General features: G+C 48.0%; 1 protein-coding gene across 3 annotated transcripts; it reads right to left on the bottom strand.

Moving 5' to 3' along the window:
• LOC135905026 (MIF4G domain-containing protein-like) lies at positions 1 to 26,369 on the bottom strand. Of its 3 annotated transcripts, XM_065436024.2 has the most exons (6): positions 26,246 to 26,369; positions 26,089 to 26,167; positions 18,880 to 19,021; positions 12,122 to 12,240; positions 9,155 to 9,403; positions 1 to 932 (listed from the first exon to the last, which is right to left on the bottom strand). In XM_065436024.2, exons 2-6 carry the CDS (start codon positions 26,155 to 26,157, stop codon positions 708 to 710), a joined length of 804 nt encoding a protein of 267 aa, XP_065292096.1. In that variant the 5' UTR covers positions 26,158 to 26,167; positions 26,246 to 26,369; the 3' UTR covers positions 1 to 707. The 3 variants fall into 3 exon arrangements, with proteins under 3 accessions (XP_065292096.1, XP_065292095.1, XP_065292097.1); XM_065436023.1 differs by lacking the exon at positions 26,246 to 26,369 and having other exon boundaries at positions 26,089 to 26,239; XM_065436025.2 differs by lacking the exon at positions 26,246 to 26,369 and having other exon boundaries at positions 773 to 958; positions 26,089 to 26,239.
• Between the last annotated feature and the right edge of the window lie 279 nt (positions 26,370 to 26,648).

Below are 26,648 nucleotides of genomic sequence, written 5' to 3' on the forward strand. Positions count from 1 at the left end.
CTCAGCGCAGAAGATTTTATTCGCACTACTCAGGCTCTTGAGGTCTACGGGCTTTCATGCTAGACTACGAGCGCCACCTGCTACAGCTCTATAGTATTGAATACGCGGTTATGTTGTGCTTTTCCGCGTTATCGCTGTTAACCTAGCACCAAACTGGGTTCAATTCGTGGTAACGCGTGAAGTTCGCAAGCTAGGAGAAGTTATTGCGGTTATCGCTATCTCTCAACTAGCGTCTGTTATGAATATTGATTCATTGGACGCCGCTGATTCCGAATTCGTTTGTCGATTTCAGGACTCGTAGGCCTAATGCAGCTTAACCTTGGTGGTGAAGGCACGTAAGGATGGCTACCCAAAAGTAAGTGCAACTAATTAATTGGCGCTAATAGAATAACCTCTAAATTGTAATTAAACGCGGAAACACGAATGCAAAAATTATTCTCGTAACAGAATTGCGTTTTATTTATTTATAATAGCTTTTCTTTGACGCCGTATAGTGGTGGTGCAAGCGAAAGACGCTATCCGCAAACGGAAAGCCCTATTCTAAAGCTCTTCAATCCTGCGTGCCCAACGCTAATATCCGTAAAGCTCTTTAGGGCAATATTAATAAGTAAAGGTAGTAAAGACAGTTACTAAGAAGGTTGTACTTTTTGTGACATGTAACCTATTAGTATTTAGTTAGTGTTGTTACATGCAGAGACCTTTTCTATTTATGAGTGTACATGCGGGTAATAGTACTTCATCTGCGCCGAGCTCGACTTCCACCCTGAAGCGTGGAGCTCGATGAGTTCGAGCAGCGTGCTACGCGCCCGTGGCGACACCACCGACTGCAAGAAGGCGTCGCGCATGCGGCCAATCAGCATCTCCATAAGCCGTGGCGTGGCGTTCTTCACGGCTTGGCCGGCGACGGTCAACGTCCACCACAGGCACTCCATCTGCAAAGGGGATTCAAGTGCGTTTCCTGCAGTGAAACAAGGCGTTGTGGTAGCTTCAGCGCAAAAGCTTCGACTGAGCTGTACACCGTTTCATGCACAGCGGGTAACACTGCGCCGCACTCTGCGCGAGTAGCGCGTCCATATAAGTCTCACTCTGCGCGTTTGGCAGTGCAGCAGCGGTAGACGCTTGGCGCCTTCAACCGTGTGCAGTTGCTTCGCATGGGCTCCCGAGTTTCTGGTCTTTTCCGAGCGACTATCTGTACTGAAAGACCCGGACCTGTTCTCAAAAGGTCAGAGAGTGCGACCGCGGATCCCGCCGCTGTTTTTCTGTGCCCGCAAGACTCCTTTTTGCCTCTTTAGGATAATTTCGTCCCCCGGCCGCACGTAGTCTGGCTGGGCCTACTTTAGGCGTAGCGCGACAAGGGACGCTGTCGGCGCCGCCGCAGGCCCTCTGAGGCCGTCACCAACGTTGCCGCGACGGAGTATGCCGTAGACGGAGAAGGAATCTCTCCGGAAGAATATGATGAGCGAAGCCTATGGATCCAGGTTGCAATCAAAGATGATGAGCGAGCTCGTCCGAAGAATAGGGAAGCCGAGGCACCACAGGATACAGCTATGACACCGACGGACGCCAGCAAGGCCGTCCCGAGCAATGGGGCGAGCCCATCGACAAGACGCCACCCATATAAAAATAAACCACTCCCGCGTCTGCCAGAGAGCGACTACAAGATCGTACACCGGCCGAGAGGCGGACTTCGGCTCCGAGACCACACGGACACTACGCTCCTGTACGCCCTGTGCCAGGACGTCGGAGTGTACTTTGGGGAAATCAAACACGACCATCTAAAGATCAACCCTTTTAAAAACTCCTTTACGGTAAGCACTCATTCGATGGAGCGCTCCAGAAAATACGCGATAGTGCAAAACATCAATATCTTAGACCAGATATATTCAACGTGTGCCTACGTGGCGGCGCCGGACAACAGCATATCAAGGGGTTAGCGTATCAGGTTCTGGATGACGAAAGCTACGCCGAGATCATGAAGGACATCGTTAAGGTCGATCGAGAGCTAGAGATCGTGGACGCAAGAAGGATGAGAAAATTATCAAAAACCCTTCTCATAACGTTCGCCAACACCAAGAGAATCTCAGACTCCATTCGATTCGGCGGAAGAATCCACAAGTGCTACCTATTCCGACCCAAAGCGGAAGCATTCTGCAACTGCAGGAGACCGGGACATCGCTCCGACGTGCGTCCGGAAGAACAAAGAAACCTCTGCTAGAGGTGCGGCGAAAGGCACCCGAACCAAGGCGAACCCACGTGCACGCCGAGGTGCATCCCGTGCAATGGAGAGCGCTTCACGGGATCCAAGACGGGAGAGACCGCCCACTAAGGGAAACAATAAACGGAGTGGCAAACCTCAACTGCAATTTCAGCGACCGGAAGGACAGCGAGCTGAACCTGCGCACGCGCAACAGCAACAGCGAGGCAGAAGCAGATAGAGAAACCGCGCCCATGGCAAAGACCGAGGAAAACGAGACCACTCGGAGTCCTACTCGGTGCTCCTGAACGCGTGGCGGGAAGGAGCGCCTCATCATGTGAGCGGGACACCGCAATCCTCCCCCGAGAGTAATGAAATAACTTAAAGCAATGATATCAACGCAGGAAGGACTCTTTCAGGAACTACTGAAGGCAATAACGTCACAGCACCAAGATAGTAAAGCACATGTTGCTCAACAACCAGCGATCTTAACACAGGAGCCGCGGAGGACCGCCCTGCCCCCGTCAAACGCATCGACGAGGGAACCTTCGTCTGCAAGAAGGCCACCGGCAGAAAGGAGGCTGATGGAAGACATGGAATAAGGAAAAAAAAAACAGAATCAAGAATACGTAATGAGCCTATTACGAACAGTGGAACGCAGATTAGACAAAATTGAGGAAAGGCAAAGCAATATGGAAGTAATCATAGAAGCGCGCTTCACAGCTTTCAGAAACGAGGCCAGGGAACAATATAACACCTTAGTGGGACAAGTAAGAGTCCGTACAAACGTAGTAAAGGCAACAAGCCGGCTACATAGTATGGAAATATCACAAGCAACTGGTTAAGTGATGGGCCAACTCTTCTTGGCCCACCACAGCGACATCCCTCCCCTTCCTTAAAGCCAGTCATGGGGAAGGCCAGATGGAGAGAAGAATATCAGGGTGTCTACCAAGACGACATTTTTAATTTCCCCGAGTTTTCCAGGTTTTCCCTGAGTTCCATTGCAAAATTCCTTGAGTGACAGAACTTTGTTTCATGTGAAGACAGGCTGACACCATGTCGCCCAATAATGTCACTATCTGGTAAGCGTGTTAAGAAATGAATGAATGAATAAAGCCTTTATTTCAAGGAAGGGGACGGCTCTAGGCCGCTGATGGGGATTAGGAGGGAAGGGAATGTGGGTACCCAGACTGTTGGCTGAAACACTTCATCTCAGTCTGGGATCTTCCGCTTTATGCAGGCTCAGGTGCATGTTCAGTTCCGCCGCTCCCACATGGGCTGATCGACCCCTTCTACACTACTCGAAACAGGCCACTTTGTCTGCCATATGTCGCAATGGCTTTCTGTGTTTCAGGGTTAGTTTGTATTGCAATTCCCAGTGTTTTAATGTCTCCGTGTAGTAGATGCTGAATGTTGGATCTCCCTTGTGAAAAAGCTGCACAGCTCCAAATGAGGTGTTGCAAGTCTGCTCTGCATGACTCCTGGCAATGTGTACATCGGGTGTAAGTCTTCGCAATCGTAGCTTGTCTGGGTTGAAGAAATAAAAAAAAACTACTTAATTTAGTTTGTATAGTGAGAAATAGCGTTTATTTTATTCAAAATAGGAAACTGAAGTGAAGGGTTAGTAAAATGCACAGCGAATAAAATATCTTCTAAAGAAATGGTGAAGCACGTTGCAAATCGAGTCGAACGTCTTCAAATACGAATAAAAAGATGCATACAGAAGGAAGTATTTTCAAAAATGAGCTGTTTCTATCGACTGACAGCAAGCTCATTGTTATTAGGCCCGAACTTTGTTACAAGTGAGATTCTCTCAGTAGCTGGAAAGTCAACTTCAACTGTCCTGACATACACTCAGCCTGCGCACAACGCCTCAGTGTTGCATTGGACTGAGTTTGGTTTGGATGAGGGACACCTGCATCTCAGCGTGAGACAATACTTCGTTTTTTGAGCTCAAGCTCCTTCGAAGAAGTGGCGGCGCACTTCGTTTCCCATTCCTTCCTCAATACGGAAGTCCTTTCTGTTCGTCTTCGTTCCACTGCGTGTTCGCCCCACGTACCATTTGAAGCATCTTCTTGGTCATTTGTACAATCATCGTCCAATTCTTCACTCTTCAGCAGCCGCGAAAACGTAAAAAAATATCAATGCATGTCTTTTACTGTCCTTGAGGACTCAAATCGCCATGGGCACGTCGGAAAAAGCTCTGAAGGCCTGCTAGTACACTTATTAGGCATATCGGTGCTCGTACTGGGACAGGATACGGCGGGTACACGCGTGTGTAATTAGGGAATACGTTCTGTGTCCCTAGTCAATTGATGCTTCCTACGCTTGTTAAACTTCGCTGTAATACTTTACTTACGCTTCACCGCGTGACACTCTAGTGCTGAGGTGAAGTTGCCTTTCGGAAAGTGGCATTGCGCAATGCTCGTGCTTTCTGAGCTTCGAAGCCAATCGCGAGGATTACAGAGGCAGAGTTGGTGCCATTTTTGACAGCGGCGAATTCGTTCAATGAAAAACACGGCACCCATTGGCAAGAATTTTAATATCGAACGTCGAAGGAGCTAGGCCTTTCGTTGCTGCGGTGTGGGCTACGGCTGTCAGCGGATCTGCGTGCGAGAGCGCCGGTTCGAGGCGGCGAGGAAATCAAAACGTCGGTGTTGACTTTGATTAATGCCACTTCAGACCTTCCGTCACCGCAAAAAGTCCGGAAAAATATCGGACGGCGAAGGGTTCTTGCGTCCGAAATTTAGGACGTTCTTATACGTTGACTCTATGGGGTACGTAGTGGTGCCGCGAAGCCGCCCGGATTGTCGGGCATGTCCCAAAAAATCGGGCATCCGGAAAATCGGCCGTTGGCTGTACACTGGCAACTACAGCCAGTGTACAGTGTGCCAGTGTACAACTACAGCCAGTGTACAGCCAGTGTACAGAATTGTCCTTGACATGGCGTCAAAGAATATTGGCGCCCTGAATATTTCCTGAGTATTCAAAATCCCTGAAAATTTCCGGCTTTCCCGTTTGGTAGACACCCTGGAATACGGCAATGGAAATGTTGGAGCTTCCGCGGAAAACGGGAGGACCTAGAACTCCACATTAAACCTCGAAAAAGAAAAAAAACGATGCCATAGACCTAGAAGAAACCAAGGAAAAAGTAAAAGTTCGAGATTATAGACCATACGAAAACACCAAGGAAGAAAAACCAGTCACGGCCTTCTTGGTCCACAGAAATCTAACGGCAACAGAGAAAGAAATAAATGGAACGGCGCAAACTGCCTCCTGATAGAGGTCATACCGCTAAAATGAAGTGAGGCCTCGCTCTTCGTCGTAACACATATACCATCCCCAAAGCGGAGAGCTCCCCTTTAATAAAAGCGATGAACGAAGCCAGAAAAATCAGTAAAACGAGTTCCTTAATAGAAGTCGGAGATATGAACGCACAACATATGGCATCGGGTTATAGAACAAATTGAAAGAAACGAACTAACCTCTGGCAGCATATTCAGGACGAAATATACGCGCTTCTGACCAATTCGGTGGCACCAACTAGGACAGAAAACAGTGTGCAAGGCAAAATCATGCCCTGACTTTTCTCTATGCAAAAACAGAGCAAATGCACAACGACGCAACACAAACGAAAACCTAGGGAGCGACCATTGCATTATAGAGCCCACTATGCGCAACAGCACGCTGAAGAAGAAAAGAAGGGTGACACGAGTAGTAGACTGGGATAAATTCATAGAAAGATGACAGGTTCACGCAGATGGCAAAAAGATTGAAAACCTAAACGAATGGATCGATAAACTATTGAAGCACGCGGAGCACACCACCAGGAGGATAGAGATGGAAGCCGAAAACAAAGCAGCTGATAGCAGGTAAATTAAACACGTTGCAGGCAATAATACCTTACAAAAAAGATGGATGAAGCAGCAACACAGGAGAATACTAAGGATTAGAATAGCAAAACGAAAAAGAGAAATCGAAAGTCATTCTCAAAGCTTTGTAAAACAACAATGGGTACAAACATGTGATCAAATGAGCGGAAAATTGTGGCTTAAGGACACATGGCATGATCAAAGACAGCTTTTAGACCCCGAAAACTGTAGAGCCGCCAACCAGAAGGATGTAGCACGGATAACACATGCAAGCCCGTTTAATATGACGAAGAAATGATAGCGGAAATCCAAACCCGATAGCTATGCACTACTATCTCACCCGATACGCGGAAACTAAGGTGATTCCGAGCGGCACTGCAGCTGAAGCGAGACGATTCTTTATCGAGAGCATTGTCCTTAGAGACGGTGCTCCGGCGGTCGTCATAACCGACAAAGGAACCGCATTCACAGCTGAGCTATTGCGCATTGTGCTCACGCTCAGTGGCACAGCGCATAGGAAGACGACAGCGTATCATTCACAAAAGAATGGGCTTATAGAACGCCTCAACGAGACTATCGCAGGCATGCTTTGCACGTACGTCGATGTGGAGCACAAGTGGGACAACATATTGCCGTACGTCGCATTCGCATATAATACGGCACGCCAGGAAACAACCAAAATGACGTCGTTTGGTTTGATCCATGGTCCTGATGTCACTACGATGCTTGACGGTATGCTGCCTCATAACTGCAATGATTGACACGAAAATGCCGCAGAATTCACTGAGCGCGCCGAGGAAGCATGACAGCTCGAACGCGTAAGAACAACCACACTGCAAGAACGTGACGTCCGACGATACAATTCGTCGCTTATACACCCGGGGAAAGAGTCTGAGTTTGGTATCCGGTACGACGCCGAGGCCTCTCAGAGAACCTTCTACGACGATACCTCCGACCATACAAGGTTCTGCGCCGTATTAGCAACGTGAATTACGACGTCGTGGGTGACGGTTCATGCAGCTCCAAACGCCGTCAACAGGTGCCTCGGATAGTGCACGTGGTGCGCATGAAGCCATATCTTTCTGAATGATATGGACACCGACAAGCTGTTGTATCGAGTCTGATGACTACCATTTGATGAGCATCAGGACGATGTTCGCTCTGTAGGGAGGGTGATGCCGCGTCACTATTTGTGCCCAGTACACCCTGACGGCGACAAAGACGACGACCGGGCCGCTCGAGAGTACGAGCACGAAAAAGAAGACAAAGACGCTCTTTTGTGCTGGCCTGCATCCTGCACGTCTGTGATGTGTGGTGCGCGACATGGTGCGGGGAGCGCGACGGTCAGGAGCAGACGACGCTGAGAGCACACGCGAGAGGACACGCAGGGAGACGCCGGGGAGACGCCAGGAGAGTCCCAGGAAGCGACGGCAGGAGGAGGTAAACCACCGGACCGGGCGTTGAAGACGGGCCGTCGGGTTCCGGACCCGAGCCCACCAGGACTTCACCCGACCAGGGCCTCCTGCCAACCTGTTCCTGTGCGTCGCCCGTCTACCTGAGAGTGCTGTGCAGCTCCTCAAGGCCGGTGAGCTTCTACGCCAGTGGGCAGGACGAGAACAGTCAGGCTACGGGCCCGAGTTCTACGCCAGCTGCCCGGCCAGAACACCGACGCCGTCTGCTCCTGCCACCCAGCCGCCAGCGTTACCTCGCCTAGCCAGAACTGGCGCGCTCCCGGCGCCCGGTCGGTCAGCCTACGCCGCAACCTTTGGTGAGACCGGCGCCACTCCTTTCGCCAGCTTGTCGCCGCGTCGAGACTCTGACGCGTCCCCGCCCTCGTGGCAAGCCCGGACTCTCGCCCTCGTTAACCTCACGCAAGCCCTAGGTGTGTTTCTTGCCGCAATGTCTGCTTGAGTGTGTATTTTAGGCATGCTTTCTGTTTCCTGCTATTTACTTTATGCCACCTTTTTAGTTTGATTAAACGTCTTTGTGTGTGCGTCCAAACCAATGGCTTTGTCCTCAATTGGGTTCTCGGAGGCTCCGCCTAAGAGAACCAACCGAACCATTGAGAACACGAACCTTTGCCCCCATATTAGGGTCATCACAACGTCTTTTTCGAGTACAACGCGGTACTTATACTAGCCGCAATAACGCCCCTGTGCTTTATGACCTGCGACAATATGTACATTTACAGATCAAATATTTAACCGTGTTGAGCGCCTCTAGCAGAAAAAATACAAATTAAAATATGCGAATAAATTACAGTGCTTGCGTGCTTCATGTTGGAGCCCGTCGCGGTTGATTTTTCGCCTTCTGTGGCGATCGCTGGCACTTGAGTGTGCGGGGCTGGATACGGGTCCTTGTGGAATTTTTCCAGCTCCATTTCGTTACTTAGTGGCTATGGCAAGTGCTTGCTTAATGGCTATCGAGTTGGGCTGCTAAGCACGAGGTCGCGTGATCAAATCCTGGCCATGGTGGCTGCATATATCAACGGGCGCGAAATGCGGAAACACCCGTCTACTTAGATTTAGGTGCACGTTAAAGAACCCCAGGTGGTGCAAATTTCCGCAGTCCCCCACTACGGCGTGCCTCATAATCAGAAAGTGGCTTTGGCACATAACACCGCATAATTTAATTAAAAGTTATCTTCAACATTGAGCAAGCTAAAAAAAATAAAGGAGCTGCATAAGGTAGGTCAGAAGAAAGCTTGCCAAAAGAAAGAGCAAGTTGTATACACTATAAGATATGCGTGACAATGCTTCGGCTATTCCATCATAATCGTCATCGGCTATTTAAACGATGTAGTAAAGGCAGTAAACGGGGCTAATAACTGTACCAGTGTGAAGTTTAGCAGGCAACATTCGGTCAAATAAAGAAACCAGAGTGTTGTAGGACGATGTTCTACTGATCACTATTGCTGAATGGTACAGCCATGGTCAAAGCGCTCTGCCGATGGCAAGTGGACACACCAGCGCCCCATTTCCACCATGGTGACATGAAACTCCATACGTGCGCCGTGGTCTACGAGATCGCCCATACTTGCATCATTCTGGGGGCCCCACCTGCACGGTAATGCACGACATGAACTCACCTCAGCGTTGCCGCCGACCGTTGGCCACAGAATGACGAGGGAGCACTCGCACACGAGCGCCGCCAAGTACACGCTGTCACTGGTTGCCTTGATGCGCCTCAGTCCCAGAAACAGCTCCGTCACCAGGACAACGTAGGCCGTCCAACGACGCGGGCACCCTTCGGGCGCTTCCAGCAGCTCCTCGCGCCGATGGAACCACTTACGGACGGTGTTGATGAGAGTCCACGAGAAAGCCGTGGTCTTGGCCCTCTGGGGAGGGGATGGAAAGGAACACACAAATAGAAAGCAGACTCAACTCTCAGTTTTAGGCCGTGCGAAACATCCACGGTTTAGTCGACATTACTTGTTACGAAACACATAAATGTTCTTCGGCGAACGGCTACTGCTCTTGCTAGATGTGTATACGAAGGGTCTGATGTATATATCTATATGCATATAGGCACATATCCAGTGAAACTGAGTATGAGCGTCCCTAAAGATCTATGTGATTCTGGAAATGAATTTCTTTAACGCAGGCTGTATATCGTAGAATAGACTACAGGATAAAGTGAGTGCAATGCGTGTATATAGCTAAGCGTATAAATGCTTAGACATTTAAAGGTGGACGTCATACGCATGGGTCACTTGTTTTTTTATCTTTTCTTTCTTTGTTTTTCTGCCGCCAATAAGCTGTTACAGAAAAGTGGGTGTAACTCGCTCAAAATGTTTTGCTATAAAGAACGCTTTAATGACGTATCCTAAAAAGACCTTTTATAGCGAATTGCTATATTACCTTCCTTACCGCAATAGCAAAAGTGTCCCTCTTGTTCTGATAAGTGGATAGAAAATGCAACTACGGTTGGCTGACGACGCCGCCTTGAATTTGTCGAACAAGCTCGTCGTTAGGCAATGGACTTTGATGGCGCCGGTTGAGGCTTCCTTAACGTGTTGGAGTATAAGATGGACTACATTGAATTCTAAAATCCGTACACTGCATTTATACAGTTACGAGAATAACAAGGGCGACACAATGGCCAAAATACGAAAAAATACTTTGAAATTAGCCGCGTCAACCTGACTTGTGCCGGTGCTGGTATTTAGGGCACGAAACAAGCAATTTAAGTGTGGTCTTGTTTGCACGATAACTAGTTTCGACTTCTTCCGGTGTACGCACGCTTCATTTTGGTATCGTGTGTAGTATGGGATGTCCAACGTTACTTACGTTGTACAGAGCATGAGTCGGAGCTACAAGGACAAACCAATGGCTACTGCAGGCCGTGTGCAGCTAGCCGTTGGCCTGTATGCGCACACGTTCTGCTATTTCGTGGCCTTACTAGACTGGCAAATTGGGCAAGTTGGTACCACCCATCGTTTACAGCACCTCTTTTTGACACGGACGTGCAAAAGAACACAGTACAACCACACAGTCCTGTGCTCTTTCGCTTGTACGTGTCAAAAAGTGGTGCTGTGAAAGATGTTTCATTGGCTGACGCAAACACTGTAAAGGAAGACGCCATTCTTGGAAAACCATTTACAGCTTCGCCCACTGCTCCACCACAAACTTCATTTCAAGCTTGTTGTTTGGATTCAAACAACAGATGGAAACAACAACAGAGGGACAGAAGATAAAATCTAGCGCTAAAAGCAGTTAAGGCCTTAATTTCATTTCTTGTGCATCGAGCATATTTCAAAGTCTACGGCTTGAACCGCATGCTATCATTGCGTGCTGTTCGCTCTTCTGTCCCCTCTGTTGATCTTGCACTGTTGATCGAAACTTTAAGCAGTGTTTTATAGCAACAAGTCCAATCTTACACTCTTTTTCATTTCAAAGTTCTCACAGTTAAAGCATTGGTGTGAACATTCTACACGATGTCGCCAACCACGTTTATTAACTACCTGTAAAATTCAATAGCACGATGTGTTTCGTATAACTACCAACATGGCCATGGGGATAGGAGGGCCAGGGAGTCAATTAATGTCCCCCCCCCCTTTCTCCTCTATTGCCCCGCTTGACTGCTTAGGAAGGTGAAGGACGTGGAGGGCACAACTGCGTGAAGATTCGTTAGTTCTATGCCTCACAAGCGCCTTCGATGATTGCACCTTCCTTTTGTATACAGCAGGGCACTTCCCTGTCTGCCATTTTTGCTTCGATCCTTCCGCAAGAGTCGAGGGACCGCAGACTTTTTCTTCAAATAAGTGAGAACATGTCAGGCATGAGATGAACGGCCGCTGCAAGATAGCTCGAGCCCCCTACTGAAAAGTCCTGCACACGCCTCAGACTACCCTCCTGTGTGCCAGAAACACTTGCCAACCTATTTAGGGCGTAGCCTGAAGCTCAATGTTAGGTCAGCAAACTACCTAAAGACTTGGTAAACTCCGCTGTTTTCTACCTAAATATACGTAGAGCATTAGACGCTGACTAACCAGATAGCTGGCTCGGAAAGCATTGCCTCCTGATTATATCAACTAAGCACGAAAAGACCGCTGATTGCGCACCCTCATTACGATTGTCTGATCTCTGCTATGGCGTTTACTTTCGATGACCACGTCGAAAAAATATCCGGCGTGTCGACAGAGAAAACCAGACTGAAATGACGTATTTAGGCAGGAGTTAGAAAACCTTGCGGCGGGCCGTGCTATGCATGTATATGGAGGAATGCAGGAATGTATAAAAGTGATCACACAAAAATACGGAGTGTGAGCTATAATTAATTCGCTTGTGTCATGTACCTCTGTTTGAAATACTTATCACATCAGTACGTGATATCTGCATCATGAATTTAGCGATACAATTTAAATGTGTCTTTGCTCAGCCACGGCCATGCATCTGCGCTATCCTATACTGGCTGTTACCGTTATCTTGCGTAAATGCCAAATGCAATGCCATATTCCTCAGTGTAGGCGATGTCAAGTCACTGTTATAACAAGTGTAAAAGCCAAACGCTTGCAGGCAGATAACACAGTCCGTTCATGAATTGGCCAACTTACTCCGATAAAGAAGACGCAGAGGCAGGCCACCGTTCCTGCGTTCTCACCGCCTCGTATGACGCTTTCGCAGAAGGCTTCCGCGAGTGCCACCCACTGAACGGCCTTTACAACAGCCGGGTCTGTACCACAGTGAAGCCAAGAAGTTCACATCAGCACATATCGAAAGCACCGAAACTTTGACGAGTTTCTCCTTCAAAGCTGCAAGCACATAATTATAAAAGCGTCATAACCTACCGGACATTACAAACTCCACTAGACTTCGGAAGCGTTTTTTTTTGCCAGTGGCGCAATATTTTGACAATAGGCGAGATCAAATTGCTGTAGGATAGAGAGGCGGCAAAGACATCGCTTAGCAAGTAAACGCCATCACACAGGCATGTTAGCGCAGTAGATAAAAGACGTTCTTTACTTGAATATGGATTATATATTGTTAATGAAGAGTTGCGAAGAAATGGTTTTATTTACAGGAGATGAACGATGATCGTAGCGTGATCGTAGTGCAGCCCGGCCTCTCAAACTCCTCGTCCTCTTCGTCTTCTCTTCTTTCTTCTTGTCCGTACCTTTCGTATCTGTTACATTTCCCCGCAAGCAGACGCAGCCCGTGGGGCGAGTCAGGATGGATATGCAGGGTAGAAAGGCCTCAGGTGAGCAATATGAGTCAGCTGAGTTCTGCTTGATCGACGACCATTGTGCAGTAGGCGAGCTATGACGTAAGTGAGATCGCTCAGGGGGTCCACAACTACAAATGGGCCTGAATATTGTGACACGAACTTTTGGCACAATCCACGCTTGCGTTGCGGTATCCAAAGAAGGACCAAGGCACCTTTTTCCAACGATACTTGTACGTGACGGTCGTCGCATCGCTCTTTCGAACGACGTTGCGAGGCCAGAGTACGAAGACAAGCTATTCGACGGGCTTCTTCGGCGAGACACCAAGTCTTCGATACAGAATCGTCACTGTGCAGAACGAAGGGTAAGAAAGTGTCCAGAGAGCGTCGCGGTAACCTTGCATACAGGAGACAAAATGGGCTATAGTTCGTGGTTTCGTGCTTCGCCGTGTTGTATTCGTTAGGGAGGAAGGGCAGTACAACGTCCCAGTTCCTATGACTGGAGGAGACGTGCAGGGCAAGCATGTTGGTCAGCGTTCTGTTTGTACTTTCAACGAGGCCATTGGTCTGTGGATGATACGGCGTGGCATGACGGAACTGTGAAGTGCACAAACGAAGTAACTCTTCAATGGCATCAGCCGTGAACTGGCGACCATGGCGGCTGATGATGACACGTGGTGGGACATGACGAAGGACCACGGAACGCAGCAGGAAGACCACGCAAGCGGCGGTGGAAGATGGTATGGCCGCAGTTTCTGCATACCGTGTAAGATGGTCTACGCAGACAAGGGTTCTTGTTGTTAGATAACGAGAATGGACCAAAAAGGTCAATGCCTACTTGCTCGAACGATGTACTGGGCGGTGTCAATGGCCGAAGGAGACCCGGGGCGGTGGTCAGTCGCTTGTGACGTTGGCACGTTTCACAACTAGTGACATAGCGCTTGGTTGTTTCGTACATCTCGGGCCAGTAAAAGCGCTCCTGCGTGCGGTGCAGCGTTCGTACGAAGCCGAAATGGCCGGATATCACATCGTTATGCATGGCGAGTAGAACGTCGAAGCGGAGACTCTCGGGGACAACAAGCAGAAAATGCGCTCGATGCCCGCAGTAATTAGTTTTGTAGAGTAATTTATCACGGACAGTAAAGCGACCGCTGCCTTGAGAAGTACGGGCGGCGGCAAAAAGCGGATCGAGGTTCTCCATTGTTCTCGCTGAAAGTCTGCCGCGTAAGAGATCGTAGAAGTAACAGCTGCGAGACAGTCGTCAAAATTCTCAGCATCGCAATCGGTAGCCGCTAGAGGAATCCGAGAGAGGCAGTCTGCGTCAACGTGATGACGGCCACTCTTGTACGAAACCATAAGGTCGTATTCCTGAAGGCGCAGAGCCCAACGTGCGAGGCGACCAGAGGGATCACGCAAACCGACCAGCCAGCATGAAGAATGATGGCCGGTGATAATCTTGAATGGTCTACCGTAAAGATAACACCGAAACTTCCGTATGGCGAAAACAGCTGCCAAGCATTCCTGTTCCGTAACCGAATAATTGCGTTCAGATTTGCTTAGGCAACGGCTGGCATATGCGATAACATGTTCTGCGCCACTTTGACATTGTACAAGCACCGCTGCTATCCCAATTTCACTAGCATCGGTGTGAACTTCAGTCGGGTAAGATGGATCGAAGTGACGCAAGAGGGGTGCTGACGCTAGTATAAACTTCAGTTGAGAGAATGATGCGTCACACTTTGGTGTCCAATTGAAGTATGCATTTTGCCGCAAAATACTTGACAACGGGTAAACCATGTTGGCAAACCGAGGAAGAAAACGACGAAAATACGAACATAGGCCAACGAATGAGCGAAGTTCTCCTGTTTATGGCGGTGGCTTGAAGGAGCTCACCGCTTCAATCTTACGAGGATCGGGTGTGACGCCATCCTCGTCGACTAAGTGTCCCAGGACGAGTGTTTGACGTTCGCCAAGCCGAATTTTTTTTTTATTTTAGAACCAGTCCAGCTTTCTCAATGCAGTCGAGAACGAGGCTGAGGCGTTCGTTATGTTCTTGAAACGTGCGGCCAAAGATTACAACATCGAGGTAACACATGCATATCCCCCGCTTTAGACCACGTAGTACTGTGTCCATGAATCTTTCGAAGGTGGCAGGAGCATTGCAAAGGCCGAAAGGCATAACATTGAATTCGAATAGGCCATCTGGAGTCATGAAAGCGGTCTTTTTCTTGTCGCCAGGGTCCATACGTATTTGCGAGTACCCCAATCGCAAATCAAGTGTTGAGAAGTAAGAAGCAGCGTGTAAGCAATCAATGACGTCATCGATTCGCGGTAGTGGATAGACATCCTTCTTCATCACTGCGTTTAGATGTCCGTAATCCACGCAGAATTTGCAGGAGCCATCTTTCTTTCGGACCAGGATTACTGGGGCTGCCCATGGACTAGACGACTCTTGAAAGAGACCTTTGTTCATCTCCTTGACTTGCTCTGCAATAACTTTTCGGTCGGAGGATGACACTCGGTAGGGCTTTTGGCGGATGGGGTGTGCGGAGCAGGTATCTATTCTGTGACGAGCGCGGGACGACGGTAAATGAAGGGGTGCATCTCCATGCGTGAAGTCGAATGCAGCCTCATGCCTGGCAAGGACATGTACCAGTGCTTGCCATTCCGATGTACCGAGAGCCTTGCTGATCATGCCAAGCATTAGCCCTTCAAAAAGGCCATTATCGCAAGGAGAGCAAGCTGTAGAGACGTCCGTAGTTAATGCCACGTTTGAGCTACATGCGGCTTCATCGAAGAGAGCGATTTTCATAGCGCGAGGAAGGACAACCGGCGTGGTGGAACAGTTCAGTGAAGTGGCGACTCCTTTCGTGATGCACGCGACAGAGCAAGGCAGAAGTATATCTTTTTAGCACAGTTTATGTGGAGAGGCGTAACCACAAGGTCAACACAATCAGCGTCAGCAGTAGTTGCAGAAACACGAATGGGCATCGGGCACCATGATGGTACAATCACTTCATCAAGGACACTGAGTGTGTCTGTCCCTGTCTTCGCCACGCGAGCTTTGTTCGGAATGCGCTGATATAATTAACTTGTTCAATGATATTTCGCCACAACCAGAGTCCACGGAAGCGCCGCGCTGTTCAATAAAATCGATACCAAGAATAACATCGTGCGAACAACGAGAAAGAACAAGGAATTCCGACACAAAAACATTCCCAGCCAACAAAACACTCACAGCACAAACACCAAGGGGATGAAGCCACTCGCTGCCTACTCCACGAAAGGTAATACCATTGTTCCAAAAAAAAACATTACTATGTGGCCTAGACGGTTTTTGAAAGCGAGGCTAATCACAGACACAGTCGCTCCAGTATCAAGTAACGCTATGGTCGGTATTCCGTCAATCGAGACATTCTATTTGTTTTTGAGCCTCACAACAGGCAGAGGTATCTCTTGCAAAGATCGTCTGACGACCTCACCTCCAGTGGCCGCGGATGCTAGTTTCCCGGCTGCGGTGACGAAGAATGGCGCCGAGGGGACGGAGGGCGACGGGGACGGTTATTTGGTGGCGTCAAACTGCGCTCAGAAGCTGGCAAATCGCTGCGTCTGGTCTCGTGTGAGAAGTGGTCCATTGGAAGCAAATCGGTCGTCCGCAAGTCATATGAAGTACGGGTTCTGGATGGTAAGAACACCGATGGTGGCCTTCGTGGTTGACGGCCTTGGCGACAATACCGAGCTATATGGCCTGTAGAACCGCAGTTGTAGCACACGGCAGGGTCGCGGTTGACAGCATCTTCCTCGAAACGAATGCTAGGCTGCTGCCGATGGCGAGAAAGTTCGTTGTCATGTGGATAACGTGTCTCTGCAGCTCGCTGAAATCCGTTATATCGTTCATAAGTCACGTCTTGGTAGTAGGGTCGGCGCTGTTCTTGTCGCGGCCTGACAGAAGTCACAGGGCCTCAGGGGTGAAAATGCGGCTGCTCTCGTTGTGGCCGAGCGTCATAAGTAGGGCCTCTGTGGTAGAGACGTGGCTGCTGTCGGGGCGCGAGTTCATAGACCACAGTGCCCCTCGCCGCAGGATACGGGGAGAAGGATGCCAGATTTGGCTCGAAATCTGGTGGTAGGCGGAAGCTATGAGTGCCTGGATGTGTCACTTGCGCGTGCAGGCTGAGCTCTTCCCAAACTATTGGTCGGATCGTTGATGCCAGATCGAGGGGCTGGTTGGTGTCCACGCTTGCAACTGTCGTCACATTGGCTAGCCTGCCAAACTTCGGCGCCTCGTCTTCAGTTGTTCGAAAGTACGACAGTGCCGAATGATGTCAGCGACGGAAGCCAGGTTGTCTTTTGCGATGAGGAAATTATAAACATCATTGGCAATTCCTTTCAGGATGTGCCCGACTTTGTCTTCCTCAGACATTCCAGAGTCCACCATCCTACACAGTTTTATTACCGCCTCAATGTAGGTCGTGCAGGTTTCACCTGGCTCTTGCGCACGTTGCAGCAGCGTCTGTTCTGCTCCTTTATTTTTTGTCGCCGAGTCGCCGAATCGCTTTTTGATTTCCGAAACAAATCTTCTCCATGTTGTGAACGTTTCCTCGTGATTGTCTAACCACAACAACGCAGTATCCGTTAGAAAGAACACGACGTTCGAAAGCTGAGAAGCGCTGTTCCACTTGTTGGCGGCACTCACCCGGTGATAGTGGATGAGCCATTCCTCGACTTCTTCGTCCGATCTTGCGGCGAAGGGACGCGCATCTCTCAGTTGTAGAACGGAACTTGTCGGCGTAGCAGTTGGAATGGGCCGTTGTTCGTCTGCGTCGTGGGACATATTCAACTCCGGTAGATTCGGTGGGAGTCCAGCAAAGCGACGGCTCCGTCGAAAAACTTCTGGTTCAGCCTCCGTCTTCAGGTGTCGATTATCCCGCACCTTCCACCACTACTGTTACGAAGAGTTGCGAAGAAACGGTTTTATTTACAGAAGATGGACGATGATCGTAGCGTGATCGTAGCATAGCCCGGCCTTTCAAGCTCCTTGTCCTCTTCGTCTTCTCTTCTTTCTTCTTGTCCGTGCCTTTCGTGTCTATTACAATATTTATTTCACAGGCCGGCGAACCAGCCCATGGTTCTTGATTAAAAGTTATTTTCCCTCTCTCTGTCTCTCACTTTCGCATGCCAGTACAGTCATTGGTAGCCTGATTCGGCTGCATCCTACGTTGGCAAGTATATTACTGAAGCTCCTCTTGCCCAGCAATACTCCCTCCGTTAATATATTGAGCGTGTTCGCGAGTACACGCTAGCAGTAACGGAAAGCTATCATTCCTAACAGGGAAATTACGTTTTACACCACTACATGTCAAGCAACATACTTACAAGGCACTAATAAGGGAAACACGGGGAATGCTGGAGATGGAAATTTAAGACGATGAGCAAAACGAGAAGGTCAAACCAGGAGCCTACGTTTTGAGAAGTGCACTTCTCTTCTTCAAGGCGACGTATGCTTTCCTCGCCACAGTATATATACTAATACTAATAACACACTAATAAGGTTATGCTTAGAGTACGACGATTTCATCTGGAGTTAACATAAAAATATCTCATTAATAAAATGAAATGTATGCAAAGACTAGCAGTCAGATTTATGCATTCTGATTACTCAAGGCAATCTAGTGCTTCAGGTTTTCTCGTAAGGGCAAACGTTAAACCCCTTTCGCAGAGAAGAATAATTACATGACAAATTCATTTATCAATTACATCAAGGCCATGTGAACACAACGTGTTCTAATTTTCTGCGACACCCACACGAGCATTCATTGGGACTGAGTCATTCCAAAACAATCCGCCAATCATTAAGTCATGATAACACGCACTAATACTGCCTTCTTCAGTCGGCTGTCTTCCACTAGAACAATTTGTCTAGCGATATTGTGTTTTGCGATAACATTGGTTCATTTACGAACCTAAAACAGTGCATTGAATTTTCACCACAAATAATTACCAATTTTTGTATCTTCTACTACTGACCCATTTATGTACCCACTCCTACACGAGCCGTGATGGGCCTGCAGTATATCAAAAGAAAAAGAAAATGGTGGCAAACCAGCGAGGCTATCCAGTGTTGCGACATCTGCCTAACGTATAAGTTGTTACCGTGTATCGCTTTCTCGACAATGTCCCGATAGTCGGCCGGCTGTCTTTGGCTCCACGAAATGGCTTCGAGGCAAAAGGAGCAACTCTCTGCTTCCGTCTCCTGGCCATTTGTAGAGGCTGGCAGCGGTGAGACAGGCGCAGCCTGGAGGACAGAAGACCAGGACAAAGTAGGCACGGAGCAAATGTCACGTTAAGTGAAACTTTTGGATTTCCCGACAATGGTGACCGATGCGGCGAAAAGATGTGTAGATAATAAAAAAAATTATGGGGCTTTATGTGCCAAATCAACTTTCTTATTATGAGGCACGCCGTAGTGGAGTGCACCTAAATCTAAGTACACGGGTGTTTTCGCATTTCACCCCCATCGAAATGCGGCCGCCGTGGCCGGGATTCGATCCCGCAACCTCGTGCTCAGTAGCCCAACACCATAGCCACTGAGCAACCATGGCGGGTATGCGTAGATTATAAGCGATTTCAATATATATCTTTAAGAGGAATTAATACCGAACATGGGAAGCGAAATGTTAATCAATGCACATTTTTCATTGCAGTGAGCACAGAGTGCCTAGCGCCAAGAGCTTTGACACTAAGGTTTCTGAGCGAACGCCAACATATTGATTAGACAGATTTGACTTACAAATGAAATTACAATTTTAGACTCATCAGAACTTTAATAAAGGATAAATGCTTCGAAGACCAAGTTAATCTTACTTCGACCTAAAGATATTAGCAATTTCGTCCGAATGGCAAAGCACTGATAGTGCATGGCCGCACACAAAAGCAGCGAACAGCACACGCCCTTCCCCCCGACCATGCGACCAAGCCTTTCGATTTCGCCTCCTGACTTCTGCGGCCAGTGGCCTCCCGACCCAACTTCAGTTTACAGGCAACCGCTGTATGCCAAGAATTACCATGTTTGGGCAGGCTCCCTAAATTCAGCTAAGGAACCGAATGTCAAGCCCTGCTTTAGGCCGCCGACAGCACCAAAATTTCAACCACTTTGCCACCAAATTTTCGAGGCAGACATTCTGGTGTCCAATCTGGTTAGGAATAGCGACGCATATTTCTGCTTTTTTTTTAAAATTTGCTACACCCTGATATGAACCCATGTTGGCATGCGTTTTATTAAATTTCCCTAAACCAGATTTACTGGGATGCGCGCAGGAACCGTGCAAACACCTTCAATATACAGGGTGCCCAACCTGGCTGTGACAAAATTTTAAAATATGTGAGCGCCACGTAGCTGGGCTGTAATGTTGTGTGCCGTCGTTTGGAGCATGCCGCACATTTCTTTTTTATATTTCGCCCAATTACACAATTAGTTATTCATCAGCTTCATTAAATATTATATTCGGAGCAAAAGTGCCAATGGGAAAATTGTAGACCATCTTGAAAAATTCTTGACCCAGCTTTTGGTTGCTCTATACGTGCTACATAAAACTCTTTCGACGCCTGAAAGAAACCCAAAAAGTCCCCGAAAAGTGCCGCGCGGCGCTTTTGTGTTTCGCGGGCTTTCTCGAGAAACACAAGGTTGGCGGTAAAACGAGTTTACTGGGATAATCGTCATAGCAAGCGAAGTATTGTTTGGAGTATTAGCTTTTCTGTCAATAGAACGGCCTTGGTTTCAAGGAGCAGAGCAGCCCTAATAAGTAATTTTAAGGAATATTAGGCACTATATGGTGGTTTCCCAGTAAGGAGACTGTCCCATTTCTTTTTACTATTGTATGTCGTACAAAGTAGGGTTGGTAATATCGGTGAATGATTAATCTAAAGCAATAAAACAATTAAAGGCTTAAATGATGAATGATTAATGGTTAATGGAATAAAAAATAATTGACCATCCATAGCACAAAACACACAACGATAAATTATGTTGCATGGTGGACAGTGTTTGGTAATGTTATCTAAAGTGAAGCATGCGAAGTGAATTCAGCTCAGTCGTTGCTTTCCACATATAGAAAAGATACAGGGGTATACTTTCTGGCGAGTGCGTTAATAAAACTGATTACGTGCCTGCTAAACTCTGGGGTAAACTCTGAGTATGCGCACTGCGCTTGCATACTCAATGTGTTGAGTATGTCAGCAACGGTTGCGGGAAATATGGCCATTCTTGCTGGTCTTTCGCCATGTCTCCCACATTGCTGAACTTAGCGTATAAAAGTCACTCTCCAAGTTCGCTGGCAGTGGCAGGTACACTGCCAGCGAACAATAGAGTCTGAAAAGACGCTATTTAAAGAAGCTTCGTGGCATTTGCGGAACATTATTTCGACTGCACTTTCAAGGCGTTTGTCTCGCATCGACCGTCATCGCGCGTCCTGCCGAGCAGCCACTTGTGTGCCGTTGTACGAGTTATTATTAACACTGTTTTATGGCGCAAGATGCCGTTGTATGTGTGTGCGCATGGTAAAAGCCCCGAAATGTCGTTTCATTAGTTTCCAAGTGATTGTGAGCGGCACACATGACAATGACGACGATGGGAATGGAATAGCGGCAACGGCGTGACGACAATAGGATGACGTCACTTGAACGACGACGATAGAACAGCCTCACCGAGAATGGCATGACGAGAATGGGATGACGATTACAAGGCGTCACGATGATGGCATGGCGACGTTGCAGAACAGCTGCAACGGCGTGACAACGATTGTGAGAATACATCACAGTGACGTCGATGACATGATGGAATGGCGAGGGCAGCATGCACGTCTACGACGACATGATGACAATGGGATAGGACGCTGGAATGGTGAACTGTGTGACACCGATGTAGTTAGGATGAAGGAATGATGGCGATGGCACGGGCGATGGCGGTGCGGCTGCGGTGACGATGACAAATCGACAGAAGGATGGCTACGCACTGAAGTCGCAATTTTGGTGACCGAGCACTGGCGAGGAATGATTGAAGACGGCGGAACGATGGCGACGGCCTGAGAAAAAATTATCGCACAGGAATGAAGATGATGAAATGACAACGACGGCTTGGCGACGACGGAATGTTTCTGTTTAAGCTCACGTGCACACTTACATGTATTATCGTAGTACAAGTGACGAGGTAATGGCACTGTGCTGTGTCCCCAACCGGGGGAAATAGATGGCCGTCTTTTCCTGTCCCTCTCCTCAATCTATTGTTTTCCTATCAATTTACCTTTTCTGTCCTCTCATCTCCTTTCTTTCCAATTTTCTGTCTCTCCCAAGCGGCTTGGTTCAACCTGGTGCGGTGTATCCAATCTTGAGTATGGCCCATTGGGTTATAGCAGCGATATACAGCTAGCGTGTGCAAGTCATTCAAGGCAGTAGTACGTCTTACAAGTTCTTACCGCTGATATATTTCGTAAATGTATTATACTTTTAGATTGTAGACTTCATACTGATAGTAGACATCATTAGTCATTGCTATAATCTCATTAAATATACATATTGCGCACTTTACAAGGACTGTTTTTAAGGCCATTTTACAGCCACATCATATGTACCTCTCACAATTCAATATTACATTGCCAACTCATTAACACTAGCCTGGCGCTCTCTGGCCATACTTGGCGCTTGCGCCGTAAAATCCCATTTATCATCATCAGTGACTTCAGACTTTATTTTTTTAACGAGCTTAAAAGTAAATTTAGAGTATATAATTTGCAGTTGTTTGCGTAGAATGGATATTTATCATTACATAAATCATAGTTGAACCACATTTTGGACAAATCTAGGGAAATCTATTTAAATAATTCGTCCAAGTTGGGGAAAAACGGGCTTTGGAGGTCGCCAGCTCTGGCAGGCGCACAAACATGGGAGGACGCGCATGCGCAATGTCATATATATCGATAGAAGTTTCTTGCTTCGGTAAAGGAAGCGAGAATGCAGTTAGAAATGCGTTCGCAGATCCCTGTACTTCGTTTTGCCTGTCACGGCCAGACGAAGGATGTTTTCTTTCAGTGCGCTGTAGCGTTAAGGCTTCCAATCACGCGAAAAGACGTTGTGTGTTTGTCCGCGCGCTGCGTGACCATGATGATGATGATTTATTGGCATCTCCTTTGAAACTGGGCGGTGACCAATAGTCGCCCAGCCTGCTTGATTTATTCAGGATTGCTCTACATGTTCTTCGTCCTAGCATTTTTGTATACATCTCCATCCTTTTCCCCGAAAACTTCTTCGCACAACTAATAGCTCCTCATCCGCAATTCCCTTGCCTCCCGGAGCTCAAGCTGCTTTTAGGGTTGCTAAACAAGTCTTCGCCGATTCGGCCACAGTTGCGGCTGGTGGGTGTATCAGCTATGTGTTGGCTGATACGTGCTCCCTCAAGTGCTGCACAACATAGGGCTAACCTTTCCTTTCTTCAAACAGAAGCACTGCTCTCATATAGTTCAGCAGCACGTCACAACAAGTCGTATCGCATGTGAGCCTTAGTTGAGGAGGCGGGTCCACCTGGGTTCGTCGACGCGCAGCGCCGGGGTCGACGGAACGCACAGCTACGGCTGAAACGACAACGTGAGCGTGCGTCGACTGATCCTTACATTGTAGCTAAACGAGAGGATTTGGAAGCAGGCAAGTTGAGAAAACGTCGCGGACGTGTAAATGAAACTGTTGCACAGCGCCGTCTCGACGCTGATGCCGAGGTAACGAGAAGCGCGCGAGCTAACGAAACTCATGAACAGCGACAACACCAATACCGCGTAAACCCCACCGTTCAAGCTATGAGCACTCGACGGGTAAAAGAGTCTGTGGGAGAGTATGCCGCGCGCTTGGTGCAATGCGTATATAGGTTCATTGAAGAGCGGAGCTACTGGCGCATACCCAATAACCTAAGTTGGCATCAGAGAGGTTCACTGGAGACTAGAACACACACGCCCGTGATAAGCAAAGACAAACTACGCAAAGCCAGGGTTAACGCTGCTAGCGCAAAATAGTTCATGCTTGTCCAGAGCTGAATAGTCAGCCTGTTATTCCTAAAGGCTGAGTGACGAGACACCAGTGCCGACATGACGCCGACGGTCAGCCGACTTGTGAACAAATCGTGTCGCTGAGAGACATTTTGTCACATTAGGACGATGCCGACGTGACCGACGATGACGAGTCGTCGTAGTGTCAGAGCCTTTCCAACCAACAACGCCGACAAAACAAGTCTACCAACTGTCGTTCGGCCGGCCTTCATGTGATTGGCCCCTGAGCGAAAACAAACATCGCACCATCAACGAGATCGCCGCGGCAACTGCGCTTGTAGAAATATTTATTAGTGGGTGTGAAGTCACTGAACCCAAGCTTATACGATATCGCAGTGCATGTTATGTTAACATTGCTTTTGAAGCTCGGTTCACCGGAAACTTCAGCATGTGTATACTTTGTAGTTTTCCTAAGTTATTTTCAACCTAGGGCAATGTGCCAAGGTTACACAAAACCTTATTCAAGTTGGGAAGACGGGCACTGGAGCTCCCTTGCAATCAATGCAGAAAGCTGGGCTTGTTGGTGTGTCATCATTATTCGAAGGACTAGCTCAAAATTGCAGGGACAAAGACAGAAGAGGACAGGACGAGCGCTCCTCCTGTCGTCTTCTCTGTCGTTGTCCCTGCTATTTTGCGCTACTCTTTTGAATAAAGCTCCCTTGCAGAACGTAAAGTCGTCAAAACAGTACGCCACTCCGCAAAACGTATGTAAAGGATGTGAATCATATTTTTGCTTATCGTGCATAGTCGCGTAGCACCACCACACTGACACTCTTCAAACTATTTGTAGCTGAAGCACAAAAATATGAGGCTGTTCTTCATATCTCCTTTAAAGCAAAACTCGCCCACGCATCACCACTGTGACTCTGGACAAGGCTGATCGTCCTACAGACGGTTCTCTGTAAATTTTTGTACAAGTTTGCGCAGTCTGCTAGTTGTTTAGCGCCACGACCGCATTGCCATGCTCAGCTCAAAGTAAAGGGGTGCGCTTACGCACAGATGTTCCCGTGGAGCCTTGTTTGATCTTCCACCATATGATTGCTTTACTGTTCAGAGATGAATAGTTCATTCATAGTGCACAGACATCGACAGTACACCTTAGGTACGATACGGAAATATTGTAATAGCACTACTTCGTTTTGAATCAAGGTGTCCAAAGCCCGTTGTTTGCTTAGCTAGGGGCGCTCAATGCGCTGCTGTACGGTCAAAACTCATACTTTGCGTGCTAATGCCAAAGTAACTTGCGGTGAGTGAAATCAAAGCACGCTGTTACATGTGAGAAATTTCACCGTTCTCATGTCCTAGCGCGAAATTTTCCTAGATTTGAACAAATTTATACTTAGGAAAATTTTCCTATAGGGTACAGGCAGCACTGGTGCCCACCCATGCATCAGTATTTGGCTAGCCTGCTGTCGGAATCACTATGATTGCAGAAATTAACGCTTGTATAGCGGTGTGCGTTAATGCCATTGTGGCAATGCACTTAACACTCCACTGACCAAAAAGGACAGCAATTATTTGCAATCATCGCAATTCCGGCAGCACGTCGCTAAAGAACGGGTGTATAAGCAGGCACACGACCATGAAATGACGCGCATGCGTATTTCCGTGTCTCGGAAGAAGGCACTTGCTTTCTTAAAGCGCGGAAGAGTGCAGCTTGGTACGTGGTCACCGATCCCATCTTCAGTAATAGGAGTTCTTCAGCGAGTTGGTCATTTGTTGCAGGCATAAAAGCAGCGCCAAAAAAAGCATACACAAAATAAAGGAACAGCGACAGGCACGGACAATCGCTGCACTCACATGTGATTTTATTCCACGAAAAGAAGTTGAATATAAAAGCTGCTTTTGGCGCGGCTGTTATGCCTGCGATCCCATTTTATTTTTCCCCGGCCAGTGCGTTACACTTGGCTGCGATGAGGTTCTGCTGAGGGTTGGTTGAGGTTAGGTCTTCGAAAAAAAGCCACGTTCATGTGCCGGTCATTTTGGTTGAGAGCTGCTTCGGCATGCGCGCATTTAAATCGCGCAGCCACAATTGGTTGCAAGCGCTGCTTTTACCACTGCTCAAAGCAAAGAGTACTGTGCGGTGCAGAAGTTATTGGCCTGAGTGGTCGTTACGCATACCCAAGGGCTCCGCGGGATTGGCCATGAAATGGGCCGTTCATTATTCGAACGCTCGTTTCGAAAAACGTATAAGTGTGAAGAAAACTAACAACTTGGAAATGGAAACGAGAGAAGCGCAGAGCATCCACAAAGAGGAAAAGAAAGGCTTCCTCACCGAGGACCCTGGCCGCTGCATGCCGTGGGACGAAGACGAGCAAAGCATCCCGAACATGCACGGCTCCATCCGAGCAAAGCTGCACCACCAGAACAAGAAAAATCCAAGAAATGATTTGCACTGCAGATGTGCCTCAAAGAAATGTCACACTCTTTACCGCAGTTGAGCAGGTTCAGGGGGCGTCTTTCATAAGTATAGTCACGGGGCGGAATCTCTTCGCTAGTTTCGCCTTGATCGCTATGCCACCTACCGCATATAGCAGACGTCGAAGAAAGGTTTCCAAGAATATCTTCGACATATTACTACTGCAGCTTTTTTTTTTACGCGTGTTATTCCACTGAGAGAGTAAACAAAAGAAGTTAAACAATTTTGCTTTCCTTTGACTTCTCACCCTCAGTCACCGTGTCAATCGAAAGCGATTGCACTTGCACCTGTCGCAGCGGCGCGTCATATATTTTTTTCTTGTGTCACTGACTTTATCGGCTTCGCTAACTCTACGCTCGGCTCAGTTCATGTGTTGGCGATTTCATCTGTGGACGCCTGCACATCGTTGGTGCTTT

Source organism: Dermacentor albipictus, chromosome 6, assembly GCF_038994185.2.
Source record: "Dermacentor albipictus isolate Rhodes 1998 colony chromosome 6, USDA_Dalb.pri_finalv2, whole genome shotgun sequence".
In the NCBI taxonomy this organism is placed as follows: domain Eukaryota; kingdom Metazoa; phylum Arthropoda; class Arachnida; order Ixodida; family Ixodidae; genus Dermacentor; species Dermacentor albipictus.

Excerpts from the sequence above, each read along its gene's own strand:
- LOC135905026 (XM_065436024.2), bottom strand. The coding sequence starts at position 26,157 with ATGGAGCCGTGCATGTTCGGGATGCTTTGCTCGTCTTCGTCCCACGGC. Across the intron at positions 12,241-18,879 it reads TGTCGAGAAAGCGATACACG|ACCCGGCTGTTGTAAAGGCC; the intron begins GTAACAACTTAT and ends ACTGTGGTACAG. Across the intron at positions 9,404-12,121 it reads TCTGCGTCTTCTTTATCGGA|AGGGCCAAGACCACGGCTTT; the intron begins GTAAGTTGGCCA and ends TCCCCTCCCCAG.